The sequence below is a fragment of the Myripristis murdjan genome, chromosome 6, assembly GCF_902150065.1.
Source record: "Myripristis murdjan chromosome 6, fMyrMur1.1, whole genome shotgun sequence".
NCBI lineage: Eukaryota > Metazoa > Chordata > Actinopteri > Holocentriformes > Holocentridae > Myripristis > Myripristis murdjan.
Genome location: NC_043985.1, coordinates 9,599,409 through 9,622,972, shown reverse-complemented (window position 1 = coordinate 9,622,972; position 23,564 = coordinate 9,599,409). Strand labels below are relative to the sequence as shown.

Here is a 23,564-nt window from a genome sequence, read left to right as displayed (position 1 = left end):
GCATCTGGTTGGTAAAATGTTTTGTTTTTCATTTGTTTTCTATTTGGTTAAAGGAACAGTGTGTAAAATTGCATCAAATTGAGGAGCCTTTCGACTGACAAAAAACATGGAATAACACAAAATGTGATTGTTGAATCAGTATGGTTCTCATCCTCAGATGGACAGTGAGCACCGTGTAAATGGTTGCACGCTCGCTGCATGTTTCCTCCACGTCCTCTTGTCGCCTCAGGCAGCCCTCAGTTTGCATGGTGCGCCGTTCCATTTTTCATGAAATGCTAATCTTGTGTCTGTTTGGTTCAGTTGCGTTGTGACCCAGTTCATTCTTTCTATCATGCATATAGATGAGCTCTCTTGCATTTTTTCTTTTTTAACTGTCTTGATTTATTGGCAATTGAAACCTAAGGGGAGAGAAAATCCACACACACACACACACACACACACACACACACACACACACACACACACACACACACACACACACACACACATTCTGTGCACTGAGGCAGGGAGAGCCAGACCCCCAGCTTGGATTTGTCCCATCATCCTGCAGCTTCAGAGGAGCAGGAGCCACCTCACCACTGTCTTACCGGTTCCATTCCCGCATCACCACCAGATCCCTCATCCACTGGCTTTTCACACTCTTCTGATTCATTATGACGTTTAATCAGTGAACCGATTCCCTCCATCACTTCTCATTGTGGTTTTCAGAGATTCCTCCATGCGGCACCTCACTGTGTCAGTCCACTCACCTGAGCTGAAAATGACCTGTCATCAGCATGTGTGACCTCTGGATATGAAACCTTTTTTATTCCCTGTAGGGTCAGATTCAAACACACACACACACACACACACCACACACACACAACCTGCATGGACTCAAAAGGTATTTTGCATGATGAAATGACAGCGTAACCTCATGGTTGTGTGTGTGTGTGTGTGTGTGTGTGTGTTGCCATGGTGATTGCAGGTTGCTGTCTAGGATGGCGGGTATGAAGGAGCAGCAGTTCACGGAGGAGAAGCCCCTGCTGCCTGAGCAGAGAGGACTCGACTCAGAGATGGTCAGTTGGCGTGGCTGCCGCCTGCCTTTCTAACTGCATGTCACACAGTTTGCATGTCTTTGGAGTGTATTGTTATTGTTAATATTATTACGGTTGTTGTTATTCTTAATAGTTGTAGTAATAGAATGTTATTTTTCTTTGATTCCTGTCGTGGTTTCTGTACATGCTGGTTTGCGTGCAGTATGTGAGACTGTAAAAGTCGTGATGCATTAACAGAGACGTGTCTGCGCTTGTTAATTGTGATGGGTTACGATTAGACAATGTGCTTGTTTACCTGCGGAGGAGGAAAATAATGAGCTCCGTCCAGCCATGACTCTTTCAGAACAACACTCTGAAAAGATGAAAACTCATTTAAGCTGAGTGGTGGGGTGCAAAACAGAACCAAGAAAAAAAAAAAAAAGAAAAACATTGGCAGTGGGTGGTTATGTAAAAGCCATTTATTCCAGTCCACTTATCTATTACCTGAGCAACAAGTTACGACTGAGTCAGTGGCTCCTGTTTGGCCCTTAAAGTTCTCAAACTGCTCTCTTATTGAGTTGATTTTACTGTGATGCCTGCAAACTGTAAATATAAATATGTCATACTTCTGGCCAATCACTGGAAATGTGGGCATTTATAAAGAAAAAGGGGTACTTGATTCAAGACTGTAGGCACTGGTGCAAAGAGAAATGCACTGGAGGTCTGAACGACCTAAAGACAACAAAGTGATGAAAAAAAAAATCTGCTCCTCACAATGAAAACAATAGAGAATCAGAAATGTAAATAAACCTCCAGCAACAGGATAAATTGCTCTTTTAAACTGTATCCACTTGCCTGACTCAATGGGCTATTGGAGGTAATGTGGTTTACATCAATATCAGTGAGTAATTCTTGTAAGGCAGGTTATTGATTGGCTCATCAAGGAAAGGTCACTAGCCCTCCTTATTACGACTCCCTGCTCACAAATAATCGAGGCCATTGACTGCTGCATCGATGGAGCTGCATGTTTGCATGACTCAGTGGGCCGATCATTTTATTGTTCTGTCGAAGGTGACTGTAGCTCAGACACACCTCCACTTTATCTTCTGCAAATCTCATCCTGCAGCTCAGTTTGGTGCCCCTGACCCTTCAGCACATACAGAGATTACCTTCTGGCACAAACAAATAAAAACGTTGGCCTGCCTCACTGGAACTCACTTTGGAGCCCTGCTGCATTCACATCAGATGGGAACAACAGGATGACCGGATGGTCAAAAGCAGCAACATGGGACTTTAAACTTGTCTGAAGCTGTTATGATACCATGAGGGAAGTTTCCCAACTGGGAGAGCGGCTCATGTGCAAAACTAACTTTTTAATGTGAACCACAAGCCAAAAACTGAGTTAGTAGCTTTTTTCTTGCCATTGCATTTTGAGAGCTATGATTAATACGATGAAAATTGTTCATTTTGTGTGTTTAATTTGGAATGAAGCCATCATTCCCCGTACTTGATATCATTGTTGGTGGCATCAGAATTCAGGAAACTGGAGAAACTGGGGCCTGTCACTACAAGTATAAACAGCATTTTCAAGTAGGAGTTTGGTGTTTACCATCCTTCCCATCTGATTTGAATGCAGCACACTGGCTGAATGCGGCATGTTTAAGAACAGAGAGTCTGCTCCCACAGGGTTCCTTCATCCCCTCAACCTTCTCCTTTTTATTCCTCTCCAACAAAAAGAGAAAGAAAATGTCAATTAGCTTTCATGGGACATTTTGTACCCCGGTGCTGTCTTTTACTGTGCGGTTCAACACAGTGCAACCTTTCAGAGGCTCACAATGGACTCAGGAACTGGGAGGTTATGACCTGCATCACAGTTTATGTTGTAACTTTGACTTTAAGTTTTCAGCAAAGGAACAGTACATTTACATGAGATATTTAAGTTGTTTTCATCGTTTTAATTATCATTATTCATTTTAACTCTGTAAAGTTTATCCTTGGTAGAGTCTTGGGCAGTGCAGTTACTCGCGTGTCCACATGGTGGTGAAACCTCCTCATCAGCTGCTCTGTGCTCCCATGGCCTGGCCTGGATTTCTATCTCTCCATTTACTTCCACAGCAAAAGAGCTTCCAAAATAACACTCTGAGGACACAAACACACACAAATAAAGCAGATTATGACAAAAACAACAGGCCCCAGCACCCATTTTGTGCAATTATAACTATTTATAAAAGTACAGAGATATTAATTTCTTCAAAAATGGATACTGGGACTTGTTGTCTCTTATATCGGCTTAATCTGCTTTGTTCATGTTTGTTTATGTAGTTTTGCTATAGAAATGAATGGAGAGACTGAAACACAGTATTGTGGATTAGCAGGAGAGCACAGAGCAGCTGCTGAGGAGGTTTCAGCTCCATGTGGACTCCTAACATGTTAAGGTAACTACACAACCCAACACGCTGCAGAGGGTCAGTCCTGCTCCAAGCTAAACCAGATGACATGCTGTACCTGTAACATCACAGCAACATCAGGACAGTGTCAGCACTGCCAGTACTTCAGCAGTACTTGTACTTGCATATGATATGCTGGTATTTTGGTGCCCAAGCTCTTGACCCAGTGACCCACCTTGTTGTGCTTGTTGTTTCATAACACAGCAGGATAGAGGAGAAGGGGTGTCGGGGGGGCTGCCCTGCCCCGCCGGCCCTGAGCCCCTTACTCAACCCCCTCCCCCCAGCCGCCCCACTCACCGCTGGCATGTCATCGCGCGGCACTGGCTCCGCCAGACCCGCCGTCGGACCAGCGGGGTCATCCCGGTAACTACCTGAAACACCAGCCTGCCACAACACAGAGCCGCACATACTCAGTCCACAGCCAGACAGAGACAGCAGAGCACAGCACTGACACAGGGATGGAGGACTGTGCAGACCACCAGCTGGGTCAGGCACTGCGGGACATTATCTGTACCTTAGGCTCAAGGTAAAGGCTGTCCAATGCCAGCAGTGACACAGGTCTTACTGTACCCCTCTGAAGGATCCTAGACAAAAAGTTTGAAGCTGTTCCAAGAGTGAGAGGCCCCTGGCCCGACCGTGTCAGGGAGCAGGAGCAGCCTGTTTACCTCACATGCTAAACTGACACCCCCAGAGTTTGGGCCTAGCAGTTTGAAAGAAAAGTGAGAGCTTATTTCAGTGACCCTATCTGAATGAGTTGACCTACATCTGATAATTTTTCACACTGACCACATAATAACACACATAATGGTCAGTCATCGCTCACTGCTCAGCTTTGTCAAGGGGATCTAGGTGGGTTTGGAGCTTTCTGTGGCACATGATATCCCATACGAGGACTCTGCCCTGTCTTAGCTCAGGGTTAGGGTTAGCTGGGAACAGAGCACTCGACACAAAAAGAGAAAATAATATAAACCACAATGTTATCCACTTAATATCTAAGACCACACCACTGTGATCTCTGCTGCTTGGATTTCCTAGTCACAGCCCTAGACTCTGTATGCTCACATCACTGGCTGGTTCCCTGGACATTGACTTGACGTTGTGCTGAACTAGATTTTTTTCCCCCCAGTGGAGATCTCCATTCATAGCCTCTCCAGCATCAGATTTAATCAAGGCTGTCTTCTAACTCCCCCGGACTAGATGAATTAAATATAGTGCCGACGTAAATTTGCTTTTTAGTGATCCCTTTGCAAAGATTTAAAGTGGGCCAAATGCATGTCCAAGAAACCAGCCTCTGATCAAGGGGACTCTTAAGATCTGCACATAAAACACATTGCATTACACATCGCAGTAATAAGGAGAAATGGCAATTCTGGTATGCCACATTATCTTATCAAACATTTGAGTTGGTTTTAGTGGAGAATTTTTTTGTGTCACAAGGTCTAACAGCATTTTCAGACACCCCCGCTCCACACCCAGTACAAACTGGGAGACAGTGGTCTTCACCTGTATCAGAGACTGGAAAAACACTCAGTAAATATACATGTTACACACTGTGCATATTATAGTTTTCTTTCTCACTGAGCTGGGCAGCTGCAGTCATGTACTGTCAAATCAGTGCTATGGGATGGAAGTTATAATAAAGAGAAGAGTGCCACCTGCTGGTCCGACCACCCCACTTTCATCTGTAACGTTTTCCCTCAGAAGACAACAAGCCATTTGCATGAAATCCACAGGGACTGAAGTTGCCCGACTAGTTTTACATCATTTGGAAAAAGTCGAGACGAGATTCAAACCATCACGATGGAGTTTTTCCATCCTCGCCTGTGCAGCAGCTCCGGTGACATCAGCCCATCGGAGAGGCAGGTAGCTCGTCCAGCATCATTAGAAAAGTGTTGAGTCACAGTCCTTGAGGGCAGCTTCAGGTCCTGTTGGTTAGTGCATGCCGTGCTGACTCCTCTCTCTCTCTAGGTGTGTCTCTGCTCTGACTCTGTCTGTGTTCACCGAGTGGAATGGCAGCCCCTTCCACTCTCTCTCTCTGTCCTCTCCAGCGTTAATAATAAACAATCTGACATTCTGTTTGTCTGTTTTTCTTTCACTTCCTTTTGAATTTTTGCAATCCATCTTTAATCCCATCATATCTTCTTTCAGAAATCACTTCAGAAATTCCCTTGTGAACTCACCAACTAAGACTCACTAAATCTGCATAGGAGCCAGTGTGTCATATGTAAATCTAACAGCATGCCCTTATTGTTTTGTTTGTTTTGTTTTGTTTTTGCCTAGATGTCCTGATGAATGTCTGAACATCTGGGCCTGAGTATTGCTGTTCTGCTCTGACCTCTGTAGAGGCAGCAGGCCAGGACAGGAATAAACTCTTAAAGGAATGGGTGACCCACATTACAAAAAAGATATTTTCACACTAACCCCGAGTGCAATCGCTCCAGATGGGATGCTTCCAGATGTGATTTTTTTTTTCTGTGTAATTTGGTGAGGTTTCCAATCTGTTGTGGTCTTCCCTGTCTCCTTTGTGTCTTATCCGATGGGGCAAGATGGGTGGTGTTTTGTGAAGCTTAAACCATCAGAATTTATATGTGGAAAACTCAAAGTCTTTCTGAAATGTACATTTTTGATGGTTTGAGCTCCACAAAAACCCAGTCTGCCCCATGACACTGTACTGGGTGCAGGGAGACAGACTGGAAACCCCACCAAATCACACAGGAATCATCTGGATGAACAGCCCACACTAGTGAGTGAGTGGTTGAATATCTTTTCTTGTATTTGGGGTGAACTGCTCCTTTACATGACATGCTGACTGCTGCATTAACACAGGCTGTTACAATGAAATGTGTTGCTGTTGCCACATGTTCATCACATCAACGTGTGTTATACCTGTGGTCTTTTCAGACAGGAGAGTCAGAGGCCAGTGGTCCAAGATCAACTCAAAAAAAAAAAAAAAAAAAAAAAAAAAAATTGGCTTAAAGCCCAAAAGCAAATTATTTATTTGTAGTGCAACACATCTGGATGACTTTGATGTCAGATACTTGATGGGAAACAGGCACTTCTTATGTTTCTTCAAGGATTCAAACCAAATCCAAACAATATTATATCTGATATCTTACCCAGAGCTTAAAGTGAACATTAACCAAATACTAGCTGGAGTCGGTAAGCCTGTAAGTTCTACCGGCCACTCCTGCAGGGAACCCGCCTGACTTTAGTTATTATCTCTGATTTTAAAGGGGGTGGCGTATTTTCATCATTTTTGTGGCAATTTGATACGATGATCTGTTGTCTAAAAACACAACAGTGACATTTAAATGAAAACAAATTGTGAGGAAATGCCTTGGGTAATTTCCCCAGAATATCCCTTGTAGAGATATTTGTTCATTATTAATCATCCACTGGGAGCTGATTGGCTGACAGAATTACCAATACAGGACGGCTGCAGCATGGGCGGGCTGATGAAAATTTGAGTTTCTAAAAGGCAAATTTTTGATGATCTCATAACAAGTGGGGACAAAGAGGAAAACCTTCTAATAGAGCTGTAACGCCGCCCCTTTAAAATCTATTTTGACAGCCCAGAGGTCAGGCTGACGGCTGGATCCTGCTGCTCTGAGGCCAGCCGCTTAAAGTTCCTGTTAAACTGCCATCATCGGACTCTGTGGATGAAGATGATGGTCGAGGCGATTTGCTTTGGAGGAATCGGGGCACTGGTCTCTTACTGTTGTCAGACGCCATCTTCCCTCACTTGTAACTACTGATCTGTGCCCAGCGTCCCACATGCATTTCAGTCAATTATCTTCATCTGCGACGTAAAAAGAGATGATGGGATAGTTTGCCCATTTTGAAAAATGTGGTGTTATTTCACTCCTCCTCCAGCTGTTCTGTAGGACAGTGGTGGAGGTGGTTGAATTATCCCTTTAGAGTAACAGGTTTATTTGTCACAAACCTCTGATCTCGGCCGTTTGTGCAGCAACATGTGAAAGAAACATGTTTCAACATTAACACGATATCTCAGTTACACGTGATTTCATTTTTCAACACGTCCATATGCGTGTTCAGAGACAAATCAGCGTCTCCATCTCTTTTTACCGCACTCTCTCTGGTACGATGTGATGAAGATGTTGATCTGCTGAGATGCTGCTGGGAGGCTGGCTGCCGTGGACCTGCAGAGCAGAGCTGCCGCTCTTCTGTAAAAGTGGCCGTCCTCAGCTCCAACACTGCTGCCTGGTGCAGGGGAAGGACAAGGAACATATGTGTGTGTGTGTGTGTGTGTGTGTGTGTGTGTGTGTGTGAGAGAGAGAGAGAGAGAGAGGTTGTGTTCTAACTTTTCTCCCTGTTTTCTCCTGTCCCTCCCTGCAGGAGAGCTGTGAGCAGCTGATGCCGGCAGGAGACTGGAAGGTAGGAGCTGCTGTGTGGAAAGAGCGACGAGGCCGTTCTCCTCCTCTTCCTCTGCGTTGCTTTCTCTCCTCTGTCTTTTTTTTCCTCAGTCATCTCTTACTCCTCGCTCGCTTTGGCAAACTGATGCCTAATTCAGAGGAGGAATAAAAAAAAGGGGAGGAAGACAGAGGATAAATATGTAGATTTTGAGTTTTATAAAACCGATCTTCAAATGGAAGCACCGCCTCACCTGCATGTAACACACACACAGAGGCAGAGTACAGCTAAATCTGATGACGATGCAAACCACAGAAACCTTGATGTAAAGTGACGTCCAAGGAAATAATATCGCATTTTTCAAAATGGGTGACCTTTTGCTTTAAGTGGCTTCAAATTCAAATTAAGAATTTTTTGCCCCTTATTGTACAACAATGTCACAAACATATTCTTTATCTGCCGGTTGCAGCACTTCATCGAAGCTACATGAGAGAAATATTCAAAGCTGAGATGCCGTTGTTTTATGGCTGCAGCATCACATCAAAAAGACAATATCCGGATGTCTTGTGCCTCATTTTAAAGACGTTTCCCTGGAATTCAGCAGCACATGTTTGAGGTAGTAGGATTTCAGACACAGCTCCGTGGGTCTGAACGCAGCTCGGCCGTGAGCCGCAGGCCTGAAGCGTTGAACACGGCTGTGTGAAGCTGCTTTCCACAGCGATCCAGTTCACAAACTTGTATAAACCATTACGCCACCGGTTTGCCAGGTCCTCGGGGTGTTAGGAGAAGTTGGGCTTCACACCTGCGCCGATGCCGCCAGCCTATTTCAGTCGAACGCTGCGGAGTGTTAGATGAGAGGGATGTGACTAACCTTATGAAACACCTCTGTTTCACACGCTCAGTCTCACCGTTCCACACGCCTTTATTTATGTCTGCTCGCTGGCACACTGCACAAAATATCTCTCCTTCAGTACTGAGAGCAACTGGAACCATCTGGGCTAAAACCTTTTCATTATCAATAAATGGTTGTTCAGATTTAAAGCCTCAAAATGTCTCACCAAAATATAAAAAGCATACGTCTGCTGTTTCCCCTGAACTCCTTTCCTTGAGAGTTTCTTTGCAGTGTTTTTTTTTTTTTTTTTTTTTAAAGCTCACCTGTCAATCAAACAGCATGGGGTGGGACAATGTACATTTTTTAGCTTCGATTTTCTGTTCATGAGGTTTGAGTTCCAGTGGGTGGCGCTCTTTTCTTCATCTGTCTAGCCACTTCCTGTGTGCAAGAGGATTTTTTTTTCTTTTTTCTTGCAAACAGCTTCCAGATCGTAGCCACAGCTTTCACAGACTGGCTGGGTCTGTGAGAATAATAAAGAGGTGCTTATGGATCAATACTTTGAATGACCAAAACAAGTGCAAATCTGTCATTGTGGCGCGCTGGTTTCCCACGTCTCCAGTGCATTTTGTTGAATCGAGTTACATTATTCTTGTGCACTAGTGAGGTTTTCATGTTTTACAGAGTTTTGTGGAAAAGGTGACATTGATTGATTGATTGATTGACTGATTAAACTTTATTAAATCCTGAAGGGAAATTTGTTTCAGCAGCATTCAAAAATCACAATTATAAATAGACAGGTTAAAAAAAAAAAAACACCTAACACATAAATAAAATTCAATTCAGTGCACAGTTCTGGAGGCAACGTGTGTTATAATGTCTTGAAGCACATTGGAAATGAATCTGCCTCATGTCATCGGTGGACTTTTCACTTCTTTTAGTTATTTTAGTTTTTTTTTTTTTTTTTTTTTTAAAGGTTAGCTGGGGGGAAGTCCTCTTTTTGCAGTGTGTTCTGACACATGTACCTGCACACACTCACACTCACACACCCTCACGCAACAGGAGAGGCTGCACAGGTGTGGCGACGCTGCATATAGCAGTTAACACGCGTTAGGCTAAACTCCACCTCAGTGTGTTTGTCAAAGTTCAGAGCTGTTCGCCTGTGGCTCTCTCTCATGTCATGACATCATGTCGTGAAGCGGTTCAGTTTCCCTCGTGCTGGGAGAGGTCGCCTGTTAAAGGTAGAGAGGCGGCGATGCACAGTCAGCAGGCAGGGCGTTCAACTCAACCGCTGAGGAGAGCGGGGCAAAGTCACAGAGACAGAGGCAGGGACGAGCAAAGGGGGTGGGGGGGCCGGTTTAAGTCGAGTCAGCGTGCTCAGCTTTCTGTCAACAGGAAAGGGGGGATAGAGGGAAAGAGAAAAGAGGGGATAGAGAGAGAGAAAAGGGGAAAGATGGGACGAAGGGGCCGGACAAAGGGCTGTTGAATAACAGCAGAGCAGGAGGCAGGGGCTCTGTGTGTGTGTGTGTGTGTGTGTGTGTGTGTGTGTGTGTGTGTGTGTGTGATCGCTGTAGTCAGCAGGATAGACAGTCTGACACCACAACTGCAGACACACACATGACCCCCTGTAGTAGTTCTCTGTAAAGGCCGTACCAGTGTTCCAGAAATAGTTCATCTTCAAATAATAAAAAACTCAATTCACAAAATTAAAAACAAAATTCACTTATTTTTAGTTGTTTTTTTTTTTTTCTTTTTACAAATTCTTTGCTAGTTTGAAAAAATAATGTCTTTATTATTATTTTTATTTTTTTCGATTTTTCGATTTAGGTAATTTCTTTCTCTTTAATAGCCTTTCTCTTGTTGCCACAGCTGCCTTGGTTCTTTGATCACTGATCCATAGCGGCTTACGTCTAGACTTTCAGGTTCAGTTGGAGAGATCCCGTCTGAGGATGGGACAGGGTTCGGGCTCACTGGTGGACGGCAGCTGTTGTGTTTTTTGAGGATAACAAAGTCGGGGAGGAAAGCAGGAATAAGGAGAGAGGGTGAAGCAGCGAGGCAGGCGGCTCTCTGGTGCTGATGAGAGAACGCTCCGCCGAGCCCAGAGCTGGCGTGGCGGCCCACCAATCCGAGGCAGGGGAGGCAGAGCTCCCAGCCAATGGTGTCCGGCCTGCCCCCTCCCCCTGTCTGCAGCGGGGAGGGGGGAGGCGGCAGCGCACAGCTTAAGTGTCGGGGGTAGGAGCGGAGCTGAGCACACAGACACTGCAGCAGCCTGCAGCATCGCTCCATCCCTCCCTCCATCCTCCGGTGACTGATAGCCAGGACCTAGTCCCCTAAGACAGGAGAGGCCTGGCTGCTCATCTGCCCCGTCTGCGCCCTCCTCTTCCTCCTCGTCTTCATCCTCTGAGATTGCATTTACTGTGGCACCATGCCTGAGTGCTGGGACGGGGTGAGTGTGAGGGGGGAGGGGAGTCTGCTGTGCGGTGTGTGTGTGTGTGTGTGTGTCCTGTGCTATAGATCGAGCGCATGCTTTGGTAGAGGCATTGAATTACAATCTGGAGTCAAGGCCATTGGGACAAACGTCTTGATAAGATGAAGCAAGATGCCTTGTGAGCTGCTTTGTTTCTGTATGACAAGGCTGGCAGGCCACAATAGAAACCCTTAAAAAAAAAAAAAAAAAAAAAAAAATCAGGAGTATGTGTGTATTCTCTGTTGCTTCAGAGAGATCGCAATAGATGACAAGGCACAGATTTGTGAGTAATGTCCCGGCTGCAGTCCTGTGATGGATCATGGCTTGACTTTGTCCCACTGACACACTTTGGCACACGAGCACAGATGCTGTCTTCTGCACTGATGCACATGCCTCTGCAGATAAATGTCCTAGTATGTGTATGTGTGTGTGTGTGTGTAATATGGTAATCCTTGTGCAGCGTGATCAATCCTGACAACCTTGAGAAGGAGGAGTAAGGCTGTTTGAGTCGGGAGGGGAAAATGGTTTGCAGCAGGATATAATGAAATGGAAAATGAAAACAGTCTTTGCATTTTGTATTGCCAGTTGTACCGTGTTGACATTTGCTGATTTTGAGCCTCCCTCATAATTCTGCTGCAGAGCATCACAATAAACTCACTGATCTGTGGGCTGCATGGCGGAAAGTCTCATTCCATCTGGCTGCTGGATATTTCAAATTCTGATCCAGTTTTCCTCCTGAACGTCTGAAGGTCATTGTGTGTCAGTGAAGTGGCTCCTCGGCTTTGAGGCGGTATAAACGCTGAAAACAGAGCACAAACAAAGCCCCCTCAATCCAGAAAGCTAATTTCAGATTACAGTAAAAATCAGATCTGAAATAACAGTGAGATAATCTGCATCTGTGGCAGAGGAGGGTTGGATGAACTCTGAGATTATGCCGGGTGTTGGCTGTGATTGCTCTTTGTTTTCATGCTGTGAGTTGGTCCGAGTTATTTCAATGTAATCTGCAGCACGCTGCAAGCGGCGGCAGGATAACAAAAGATGACTGTGTGCAGGAGGCTGAGGATGCTGCAGTGGAGCAGAGATTGACAGCGGCAGGTTGGCATGAGGGTTTTGCATGAATACTGTTGGTGTTATCTAAATATGCTTCAGGCGAGGAGGATGAGAACGGTGTCGAGGTGGAGAGAGGTCGTGTTGGAGGGCTGTGTGTCGGGTTTGATGTGGGCTGTATGGACGGGGTGGCAGGATTATCCTAAAGGCTTCACAGCAGCTTACCGCCTAAACCAGCAATAATAATCCTGCCATACCTCTCTGCTGTGTGTTTGTGTATGTGTATGTTTGTGTGTGTGTGTGTGCTTGCAATGCACTGCTCATGGCAACCCGTATCTCCTTACCTCCATTTTGAGTTTGTCTGGCTGGAACCGGTAACTGGCTGATGCAGACAAAATGTGGGTCACAACAAGAGACACAACACACTGGAGGGTCTGTTCTCTCAGTTTTGGCCAAACAGTTTCATAATGACTTGAAATGTAAGGACAGTGAAGTGAAGTGGAGCGTAAAACTGCCCACATTCTGTATGGATTCATAAACGGCCCCAGCAGTGTATGTGCTGCTTTTGAGCAACTGATTTGTTCTCAATCCGATTTGAATCATTTCCACTCGGGCCTGGAGGCTGAGCTGTCAGCACGTCCGCAGATCACAGCTCACACTGATTATCAGAGCCATTCCCATCAGCAGCTCCAATAACACTGCACTGCCACTGTGGTGGGAGAAAAATCTGCTATTGAGAGATTAATGAGCAACATTCATGCAGAGATTGGGCTTAAAAGCAATAAACGGGTAAATTTGACTCTGGTTTCAGATGGTTGGGTTGTCTAGTTCCATCGGTGTGATATGAATGCACAAAATAACAATTATTTCTCAAATAATAATTGCCAAGGTTACTCTGCTACCTGCTGGATCTACTTTCCCATTGAAGTAGGAAAAAAACAAGAAATCATTTAATTTCCTCAAAAAATGGACACTAGGACATGTTGTTTTTTGGACTGGCATAATCAGCTTTGTTCACATTTATTTATGCGTTAAAAGAATTATTTTTTGAGTGTTTTTCCACACTATGGAAATGCATGGAGAGACAGAGATACAGTATTGTGGCTTAGCAGCACAGGAGATTTCAGCACCATGTGGACTCACGTAAGCAGGTAACTGCACAACCCGCCAGTCTGCCAAATTCAGTTTTCAATTTTGCCATTAAAAAAAAAAAAAAAAATGAGTGTGTGTGCTTTAGCCCACCGTGTCACAGCGTTTCACTGTTTGAGACACATGGGAATGCAGGTCAGCCACTCCCTCGGGCATTTTATCTCCCCTCCCACACAAAATCACTTTGCTGTGGAGAGATTGAGGGCCAGATGGAGGTGGGATGCCTCACCTGCGTGATGTAATCTGTCAGGTGAGCTGAACATGTGTCTGTGTTTTACAGGAACATGATGTGGAAACCCCCTACGGGATGCTGCATGTGGTGATCCGCGGGGCGCCCAAAGGGAACAAACCTGCCATCCTCACCTACCATGATGTGGGACTGAACCGTGAGTCACCACAGTGTGTGTGTGTGTGTGTGTGTGTGTGTGTGTGTGTGTGTGCATCTTGACAGATGTGCTAGGCTTTTCATTGAAGGTGTTTCTGCACTTATCAGAGGTGACAATTGGCCTCTTGCACAGTTGGCATCTCTGTCTCTCAGCTTTCACTCAACAAACACACACACACACACACATTTTGCATTATCAGCAGGGAGCCAATCTCACTAATGTCACAAACACACACACACACACACACACACACACACACACACACACACACCAAGAAGTCAGGACAGAATCACAAAGGAGTCTGTAATTGAGTCAGTGAAAGAAACGCCTGCTTGTTCCTAAAATTAACTAGAACTGCCACTGCCATGTTTTTTTGTGTGGAAAATAAATCAAGAAAGCGTCACTGTCGTCCTGAAAAGCTGCTTCCAGCGTTGGGATTATAAATCCTGCAGTATTTCAGAATATGATAAGATTGCCCCGTATGAATTCGACAGGATTCGTCCAGAGCAAAAGGAGCAGAGCACCAAAATAACCTGAAACGCTGCTCTGAAGCCTGGGTGACAGCTGAGAGCCGCCACACAAAGTCCCAGCATGCCCTTCATTCCACCAGTTAATACAGGCTCAATAATTCAATAACAGGGCCGGGATAATAATAACACAAACTGGTGCATGGAAAAGGGAGATAGATGCCTAAAGAGAAGGAGAGGAGGAAGGGAGAGTGGAAACGACTAGAGGATGAGACAATAGGAGCAATGAAAAAATGGGAACAGAAAGAGGAAGAGGAGGAGGAAGAGGAAGAGGAGGAGGAGAAGGAGGAGGAGAGGCAGAGGAAGAGGAGGAGGAGGAGAGGCAGAGGAAGAGGAAGAGCAAGCGTGAGAGGAATGGATAAAATGTAGGTCAGAAAAACATCCAACATCATGCGGTGGGAGGCGGGGCTCCAGGCAATGCAGCGCCGCTCTGATGGGCTGAGGCGGGGCAGCGCTGGAAGGGGTGTGTGTGTGTGTGTGTGGTGTGTGTGTGTGTGTGTGTGTGTGTGTGTGTGTGTGGGTGTGTGTGTGTGTGTGTGTATTTGGTGGTAGGGGGTTTGCGTGCTGAAGACCAGATCAGATCAGATCCTGCTGTATCCTGCTTTTTTTTTTTTATTAAAATATTTATTCATTTCCTCTGCCCATCTGCGTTTCTTCTCTTATCTCTGTAATAAATAAATAAAAAAAAAAACACAATAAATAATGAAAAAAAAAGAAAATAAAAAGCATTGCATACATAAAAAGACAAGATAATCATATGAAAAAATAGGAGAGAACAGTGGACAACTGGACAGGATGATGATGATACTAATTAGAAGAGGAAGAAGAAGCAGGAGGAGGAGAAACATTTTAAACAGCAGTTTAAATTGACACAGCACTAAGAACAGAGTCGAATAGAATAGAGCCGAGTAGAATAGAATTGAATAGACTAGAATAGGTATGTCCTGTGTTTGCTGCAGCAGCACAGAGGGTTATTAGTATTCACAGCATGTCGCCAAATCACTGAGCTGCAGTGTCCCAGCCATACAGGATGGAGCCATGAGAAGGACGGATGAAAGGAGAGGAGGAAAAAAAGACAGATGGAAGGAGGAGAGAGAGAGAGATCAGAGGAGGCAGAGAAAGAAGACGTCAAGCAACAGGAAGCAGGGAGGGGGTGAAGACGCAGGAAAGAGAGGGATGAAGAGGGAAAAAAAGGGAAGGGGAAGGAAAACAGAGAGGTAGAGAGGAAGCGGGTGATGGAGTGATAGTTTGAGAGCGGGACAGGAAGTGGGGTAACTCTCCTCGTCTGTCCCGACGTGGCTGCAGAGGTCACCTTCCTCCCTCACCCCGCTGTCACGCCAACCGCTCCGTTTAATGAACTCCATCCAGTAAAGCCTGAGAAGGAGGCGATGCTGCAGAGTCAGTCCCGTCAGCAGAGTCTGACTCACAAAGTGGGACAACCGGAGCCGGGGCGGGAGGGCGGGGGGGTGAGGGGGGCGGGAGGGGAAAGAGCAGAGATGACATCTATTATATGTGGAGCTATTTCAGAACGCACCGCGCTCGGCTGCTGGAAAATTGCGTTCCACATTTTTTCGAGAAATCCCCAGTGAATCACTTTCAGACTAAATCCATTTCGCTTCCTAAGACGATGATGAAGAGATGATTTCTGCCAGCGAGCCTTTGTCTTCGAACGCAGCAGATGGCTCGTTTCTGTGCAGCCGGCTGTGATGAAACTCGCTGTAAAAAAAAAAAAAAAAAAGAAAAAACCCATCTTGTACAGTCAGGTCACTCTTTGTTTTTCACTGAAAGTGGAAGAAAGGAGAAAACATTTTTGTCAACAAGAATAGAAACAAGAATTTAGCTTGAAAGCCTGTTTTTGACTTCAAGTTTGATAAACCATGAGGTGCGTTCACTTCAGAAAAAAATCTCACAATTCTGAGATAATTATCTCATTAATTCAGAAAAATAGCAGGAACATTTTTTTTTCGATAAAAACTTTTCTTGAATTCTAAGAAATATTTCATTACTTCAGAAAAACGGGGCTGTATGTTTTTTCTCTCAGGTAAATCCCTCACACCTCCACACCAGATGATGCACAGGATGCAGGCCTTAAACAGGCTGTGCCTCTGATGAGGAAAATTACAGTTCTAAACAGTAATTTGAGCAAAACTATCTTTTTGTTTGCACTCTGTTAACACGTGTGCATTTTAGTTTTGGAAAGTGACACACCTCTGAGCGGATTCAGTCCGTTGTTTTGAAGAATGTTCGCTGAATGATAGCGCCACTAGTGTCCTACATGAGAGCTAGAGGGGCAAGTGAAATAATATCAAATTTTTCAAAGTGGGTGAACTGTCCCTTTAATTAGACCGGCCCATCAGCGTGCAGCCTCAGGTGAATGAGGGTGGAGGAAGGTGCTGCAGGATTATGTGTCACGCTGCTGTGTCCTCGCTGGCAGAGGATCAGGATGCAGATGGCCGTCTCCAAGGTCTTCTGTGGCTCTGCTGCATATTTAATATGATTTAATATGATCCTATCCCTCCATTCTCATCCCTCCATCCCCATCCCTCCATCCTCTGCCGTCTCCTCTCTGCATGCTGCACCTCCTTATTTCCTCTCCTCCCCCCCCTCCTGCAGACAAGCTGTGCTTCAACAGTTTCTTCCATAATGAGGACATGCAGGAGATCACCAAACACTTTGTGGTGTGCCACGTCGACGCCCCGGGACAGCAGATTGGAGCTTCACAGTTTCCACAGGGGTACAGGACGACACACCCAAACACACAGAATAATACAAACACACAGACACACACACACACATCATAGCAACATCACTAAGAAATGGTGAATTAATAATCATTTCATATGTATAAATGATCTTTTAATGGTTAACTGAAATAAAAAAAAAAAAAATCAATAGTAAATAATAATCATGTGTACACAACATTTATGTTTATTTACATTTACAAACATTAATTGTATGTATTTTTGTGCTGTATCATCACGGTTTAGAGGTGAAGTCAATGATTTTTGATGGTCCTAGGTTATTTTGTCTTAGTTTTTTCTTATTATCCAGAGTAATTGCTTTTAAGTACATATAAATTAATAGTTATGATATGTAAATATTTTCAAATAACTAAACAATTGCTTTGCACAACATATATGAGCATTAACTCACTAAAAGTGTTTATTTAATCCTTTTTGCAAAACTGGCTTAATTTCTTTGTCTTAATAATTTTTGGGGGAATTTAAAAAAAAAAAAAATTAAACAAAATTTTGGAACAATGTTATTTTCATGTAATCTATTTTTAAAGTATAATTGTAATATTAATTAATTCTTTTAATTATTTATTTATTGATGATTTCAGGTAATTAATTTGTTATGGTTTTACTTTTTTGATATTTTATGTATTTATGTATTTATTTGGCTCTCGTCTCTCCACAGATACCAGTATCCCACCATGGACCAGCTGGCTGGGATGCTGCCCAGTGTGGTGCAGCACTTTGGGTTGGTCTCTGACATGTGAAACACATTCCACCAGTCTCATGCAGGGTGTCCTGTCCTGTTTGCACTCTTTATCATTTACATATGAAGATTAGATATGATTCATGTTGCTGCAAAATCAACTGAAAAAAAAAAAAAAAAAAAAAAAAAAAAAGCACTGGTTGACTGGTTGATTTCCATATTTACACCAGTGCAGTGTCAGTATGTCACGATGCATTCTGCATGTTTCTGCGTTATGAGCTGGACCTGGGCCACCATGTCAGTTCCTCCTTGATCAAATATCAGAGGAAGTCCGTCATCTGTCCGTCATGTGTGACCACTGTTCTGATTGGTTTGGACACCTGGTCGGCCTCCTGCATGGGCCACCATCAGCACTGCCACCAGAGAAAACTGGAAAAAGTGCATTTTGGGAAAACTTAAATCACCATGTGGGACAGGTGTCTGGTAAAGGGTTTCAGGCTCAGGTTCTGGCTGTGGCAGAGATGTACCAGCAACTGGGAACAGCATGAACTTCAGGTTGTGTTCCCAACAACAGCTTTACGTAACGTTTACCGGACTGTTATAGCTTCCTCTCAGAACCCAGTGTACCCATCCTGCATGAGCTGCTGTGACCCGTCTACAACACCACATCAATACTGTGCTCTCTTCAGACTGAATCAGCTGACGGAGAGCTGCTCTTTTCTGTGTTTTGTTTTTTTTTTTCTTTTTTAGATTCAAGAGCATCGTTGGGATCGGAGTGGGAGCCGGAGCTTACATACTGGCCAAGTTTGCTGTAAGTCTCATCCTGTTGAATGTGCCTCAGCCCGCAGGCCTGTGCTTCATCACAGCAACCTGCTGGCCGAGCTCACTGCCGCCCCAGATTATCAGATTTTAACGAGCCTCATCCCGGATTACATATTGAGCTAGTGAGCGAGAAATCGTTATCTGCAGTTCACTAATGTCTAAAATTAATCCAGATCCAGTCAATCAAAGTATTATTACCCGCCCCCCCCAAACACACACACACACACACACACACACACACACACACACACACTGACCTGTAGGTGTAACTTCTTCAAAGCGTCACTAAGATGAAGGAAGCTGTTTTCTGTTTTCCATGCTCTTCGCTCTGTTTCGTCTGTTCGACTGTGTAACACTGTTTTTTGCCTGGCAGCTGATTTTTCCTGACCTGGTGGAGGGTTTGGTTCTGCTCAACATCGATCCAAATGGGAAAGGCTGGATCGACTGGGCTGCCACCAAGGTACCTGCAGACCAAACTCTTTATAGCAATCTCGAATATCAATATCAGTACCAGTATTGGGGAAGAAATACAAAGGAAAGGGTGATTAAAAATTAGCAAGAGCATCCAAAATGGATTTCAGACGCAAAACTATAATCATTTCAATCTGTTCTAACACAGGTGAGCTTACAGTGATGATCTGTTTCCTTTATCCAGTTTCCCTTTGGGGATTAATGAAGTATCTCTGATTCTGCCCCCTAGCTGTCAGGTCTGACCAGCGCTCTGCCAGATACAGTGCTGCCTCACCTTTTCAGCCAGGTAAGGTCATGATTCAAACATGTAATACAAAACAATATAAAATATGTAAGAAAACTATTATTATGGTTGTTGTTATCTGCTTTCATTTATTTTCACCCATTAATTCAGGTTCTGTTCCACTCAGGACTAACTAGGCTTGTGCTCTTGTTCATGCTGGTTCAGTGGAAAGACCGGAACCTTCTTAATTAACTAGTTCTGAGTAAGAGCTGTCTTTACCTGAAGGACCTGTCTTCACCCTGATGTTTCATGTCACAGCTGCTGTGATGCGCATCTGCATTGCAGCATGTGGCTGAGACAGCAGACGCAGCAGCAGCTCCATGCAAGGTTTTAACCTTAAAGCCAAAACCGAGCAAACGTGTCTAAAAACGTGCAGCACTTGTACCGACTGCTGCAGCAGCTACAAGTCATAATTATTAGTATTTTAGAATTTTATAATATTTTATAATTAATCAACTAATTACTAATCTTTGTCTAGTCTAATTTTCGAGACAAGCAGAAAGCGTTAGGAATTTGGCACCACTGCTTGTAATTTGAGACTGTTTGTCCATTGTGTACAGCTTCACACAATACACAGTCAGTGGAGAGGGAGGAAGAGGTTTTTGGAGATTGACGCATCTCTGTCTCGTATGTGTGTGTGTGTGTGTGTGTGTGTGTGCAGGAGGAGCTGATGAGCAACACAGAGCTGGTTCAGAGCTACAGGCAACAGATCAACAACACCATCAACCAGTTCAACCTGCAGCTCTTCTGGAACATGTACAACAGGTGGAGACATGCAGCCCAGACACACACACACACACACACACACACACACATTACTGTCCCTGTGTGACTGGCAGCTGACCTCACACTCCCTGTCACTTGCAGCCGGAGGGACCTGGAGATGAACCGCAGCGGGACGGTGATCAACGCCAAGACCATCAAGTGAGTCCCCAAAACGCCTCTCATGCACTTCAAATGCTCCACAAAGTTCTATCTGAAACACTGACACTCTGAATATAGCCAATAGTAATAAATCAGTGAACAGAATATTCTTCCTCCGTCTTCACTGAGCAACCAGTACAAGAGAAAGAAGTGAAGATCCCAGCAGTGATATGGCATGTTTTTATTTTTATCATAACGCTCCAATTTCCAAGATTAAAGTGGTAAATTTACGAGAAAAAAACTCAAAAAACTCAATCATTCTGAGGCTGTAGTCACAGATGTATGAGAAAGAAACTCTGAAAAATAGTTTTTCTTTCACTTTTTGGTCGAGGCTCCACATGTGCTGCTTCTGCTGCCACTCACCGAGTTTCAGGCCTCATCCGATTCTACTCCGCACTGGGATTCAGGAACAAGGACATCCTGCTGATTTTAGCCCAGAATCACAATCATATTTTTTTTTCCTCATAAATTTACTCTAATCTCAGAATTTCTGCATTTTTTTTCTTGTGAATTTGTGACTTTATAATCTCAGAATCTTTTAGTTTTCTTTCTCATAAATTTACAACTTTAATCTCAAAAATTATATTCAGAGTTTATTCTCGGCTCCGCATTTTTCCTCCCCTGCAGGGCCCGAGCTCAAACTGCCTGCTTCACTAAACTGATAATGTAAACACAGCTGCTAGACTTCATATCAACACAAGAATTACAGCAGAAAGAAATGATTTCTGATAATAACTGGGGCGTTTGTCCCACCAGTCCCACTCAAATAAAAGCTTCAGTCACCAAAAATGCCATGACTGGTTGGACTGGGTTGTACTGGTCCCACTGAAATGAGCACTGCACAGATATGACTGCAGTTACACTTTCTGCATTTAGTCACAAACAAATCCATATTTACAAAGGGAACCCACATGAGCTGCCATGCTGACCTGTGCTGGTGTGTGTTCAGGTGTCCTGTGATGCTGGTGGTGGGAGACAACGCCCCCGCTGAGGAGGGAGTGGTGAGTGCCCCCCATGTTGACCTTTTCACCCTACAGGTCTCTCCGAATGTCTTTATTTTTAAGAGTGTTAGGGGGGGAAGTCCAGCTCAGCGGCAGGAGGCTAACAAAGTGCTATCCCTATCGCTTTCACTCAACTCGTGAGATTATTTCTGCCTCTGAGAAATGTCCGCAGAACTGAACCAATAATTTGCGAGCCGTGCGCTCCTCCCTCTGCACCCGCTCTGCTCGCCATGTTAGAGCCTGTTTGTCTTCATTCAGCAGAGCAGAAACAGGTCAGCCAGCAACAGGCTGCATGTTTCTCTCTCTAGGTGACCCTTTTCCCCTTGGCACAGTGTGTGTGTGTGTGTGTGTGTGTGTGTGTGTGTGTGTTTTCTGGCTATCCTTGTCTGTGTGCTCACATGCCTGTATGCATATATGTGCAGGCATGCATGTCCTGGATACTATAGACGTCTATAGATGTGTGTATAATGTTTACAGGGTAAGTGTGTGTGTGTGTGTGTGTGTGTCCATTCTCCAGGGGCCAGATGGCCTTGCTCTGTCCCTGGGGTTTCCTAGTTTGAGGCGGCCCAGATATATATACCAGCGCTAGTTAATCTGCCACATGTTCCCGAGGTTGAGCCTAAATAAAAATCACTTCTCGTCAGCTGGAGGAAGCGTGGGATGGAGGGATGGAGGGAGGCCGTTTCCAGTTAAAGCTGTTATAAAGTCTTAATCTTGGCTTCGAGGGAACACCGGGAGGGAAAGGGAAGGGGGTGGGGGGCGGAACGAGACGTAAAGGCAGCTTGTTTTAGCGGCGGTGACAGATGCAGGTCATGTTAATATTTAACATCCTCTGACCTGTTAACACTGATTTGCTCTGCACACTTTATATAAAGAGAAAGTGGAGCAGAAAGTGGGATAGGCAGAGACACACACACACACACACACACACACACTGCAGGTCTACATGCACACACTCAGTAACCCAGTTAATGAAATACCCTGAAGAGCAGCCGAGATGCTAACCACGCTGCTCCGTCACAGCACTGAGATTCAAAAGATCACTCACTGCACTGTCAACAAACCATGCTGCACATCATGCAGGGCAACACGTCTTATAACTCCAATCAAAATGTATGGTTGAAACAGTCACCTTATAATGTCCTGCTTCTGTGGCTGACACCATTCATAAACCACAGAGTTGAGAATTGGCTGTGGGAGGCGAATCTGTCCCTGGGGACTATTTTCTTTCAGGGAGACAGTTTCACTCCATCCAAGTTCAAGTCCTGAAAGTCCTGGACTTTATTCCGCTGATGGAAAACTGGAGTGAAGAAAGTCTGAAGGCTCTGAAAGTTCATGTGCATATCGTAGTGGAATGAATGGAAACCAGCGGCTGGAGGAAAGGGAGGAGGAATGATGTGGCAGCTCTAAAATATGACTGCTTGCTTTGAGAAACGTGAAGAACATACATTTTGTAGATATTATGCAAAACCTGCAGAATCACTGCTCCTTTAAGACACGGTTAAAGTGACAGTAAAATGCTGCTGTATATATGCTGTATATATATTTATATATATACAGTGTGCACCATAAAAGAATGATAAAGGTGACAGATTAAAGATTAAACAGCGTGAAACAGGAATAGCAAATCAGCAGGGAGCAAAAATGAGGTCTCTGTGCCTGCCCCGGGACTAGTTATCCAGAATGCTGAAGCCTATGTGTGTGTGAGTGTGTATGTTCATGTCCAGAGTGTGTGTGTGTGTGTGTGTGTGTGTGTGTGTGTATCTCTTCACATCTGTGTACTGTGAATGCACACCGAGGCTGTGTGTTTGTCTGCCTGATGGAGTGACTCATCTCTGCAGCATACTGCAGTATCTGGGTCATTCATATCGCTCTCACACACACACACACACACACACACACACACAGTGAGCCACATTGCTCTCACAGCCCTGCAAACTGTTTTTTATTTCTTTATTGGTGTATTTCTGTGTTAATTCACCGTGAGGCTGGCAGATTCTTGCTGGTGGAATAATCAGCTCTGCTTTTCTCTTCAAGGTCGAATGCAATTCCAAACTGGATCCCACCAACACCACCTTCCTCAAGGTATCTGCTTGTCCTGATCAGCCTTCATTTGATTTATTTAATATTGTAAGTCATGGTTTCACACTCTGCCGGTGACATGCAGTGGCTGTGAGCGTCTCTTGTTCTGTTGCAGATGGCTGACTCTGGTGGCCTGCCGCAGATCACACAGGTACACGACCCGCATGCTGTCACCCGGGGGGATGGGGGGCGGGGTTTCAGGTTTAATTTCTGGTTTAAAAGGGAAAAAAAAGAAGCCCCATTTAAATCACCGATTGGAAAGTAGCTCCTTCTGTTAACCTCTGTCACTGTGACTGAGTGA

General features: G+C 44.6%; 1 protein-coding gene across 6 annotated transcripts in view; it reads left to right on the top strand.

Moving 5' to 3' along the window:
- ndrg4 (NDRG family member 4) overlaps nucleotides 1–23,564 on the top strand; it is a 59,346-nt gene that overhangs the window by 27,423 nt on the left and 8,359 nt on the right. For 2 of the 6 annotated variants that reach the window (XM_030052750.1, XM_030052748.1), the window contains exons 2-15: nucleotides 968–1,058; nucleotides 3,668–3,826; nucleotides 7,820–7,858; nucleotides 13,607–13,712; nucleotides 16,853–16,973; nucleotides 17,660–17,722; nucleotides 18,431–18,491; nucleotides 18,876–18,962; nucleotides 19,203–19,259; nucleotides 19,918–20,021; nucleotides 20,124–20,180; nucleotides 21,130–21,181; nucleotides 23,219–23,266; nucleotides 23,379–23,414. In XM_030052750.1, the coding sequence (XP_029908610.1) occupies nucleotides 981–1,058; nucleotides 3,668–3,826; nucleotides 7,820–7,858; nucleotides 13,607–13,712; nucleotides 16,853–16,973; nucleotides 17,660–17,722; nucleotides 18,431–18,491; nucleotides 18,876–18,962; nucleotides 19,203–19,259; nucleotides 19,918–20,021; nucleotides 20,124–20,180; nucleotides 21,130–21,181; nucleotides 23,219–23,266; nucleotides 23,379–23,414 (1,068 nt within the window). In that variant the 5' untranslated portion in view covers nucleotides 968–980. Of the gene's footprint in view, nucleotides 1–967; nucleotides 1,059–3,667; nucleotides 3,827–7,819; nucleotides 7,859–10,916; nucleotides 11,110–13,606; nucleotides 13,713–16,852; nucleotides 16,974–17,659; nucleotides 17,723–18,430; nucleotides 18,492–18,875; nucleotides 18,963–19,202; nucleotides 19,260–19,917; nucleotides 20,022–20,123; nucleotides 20,181–21,129; nucleotides 21,182–23,218; nucleotides 23,267–23,378; nucleotides 23,415–23,564 lie in introns of those variants that run through there. The other 4 variants (XM_030052753.1, XM_030052752.1, XM_030052749.1 and 1 more) reach the window with 3 other exon arrangements.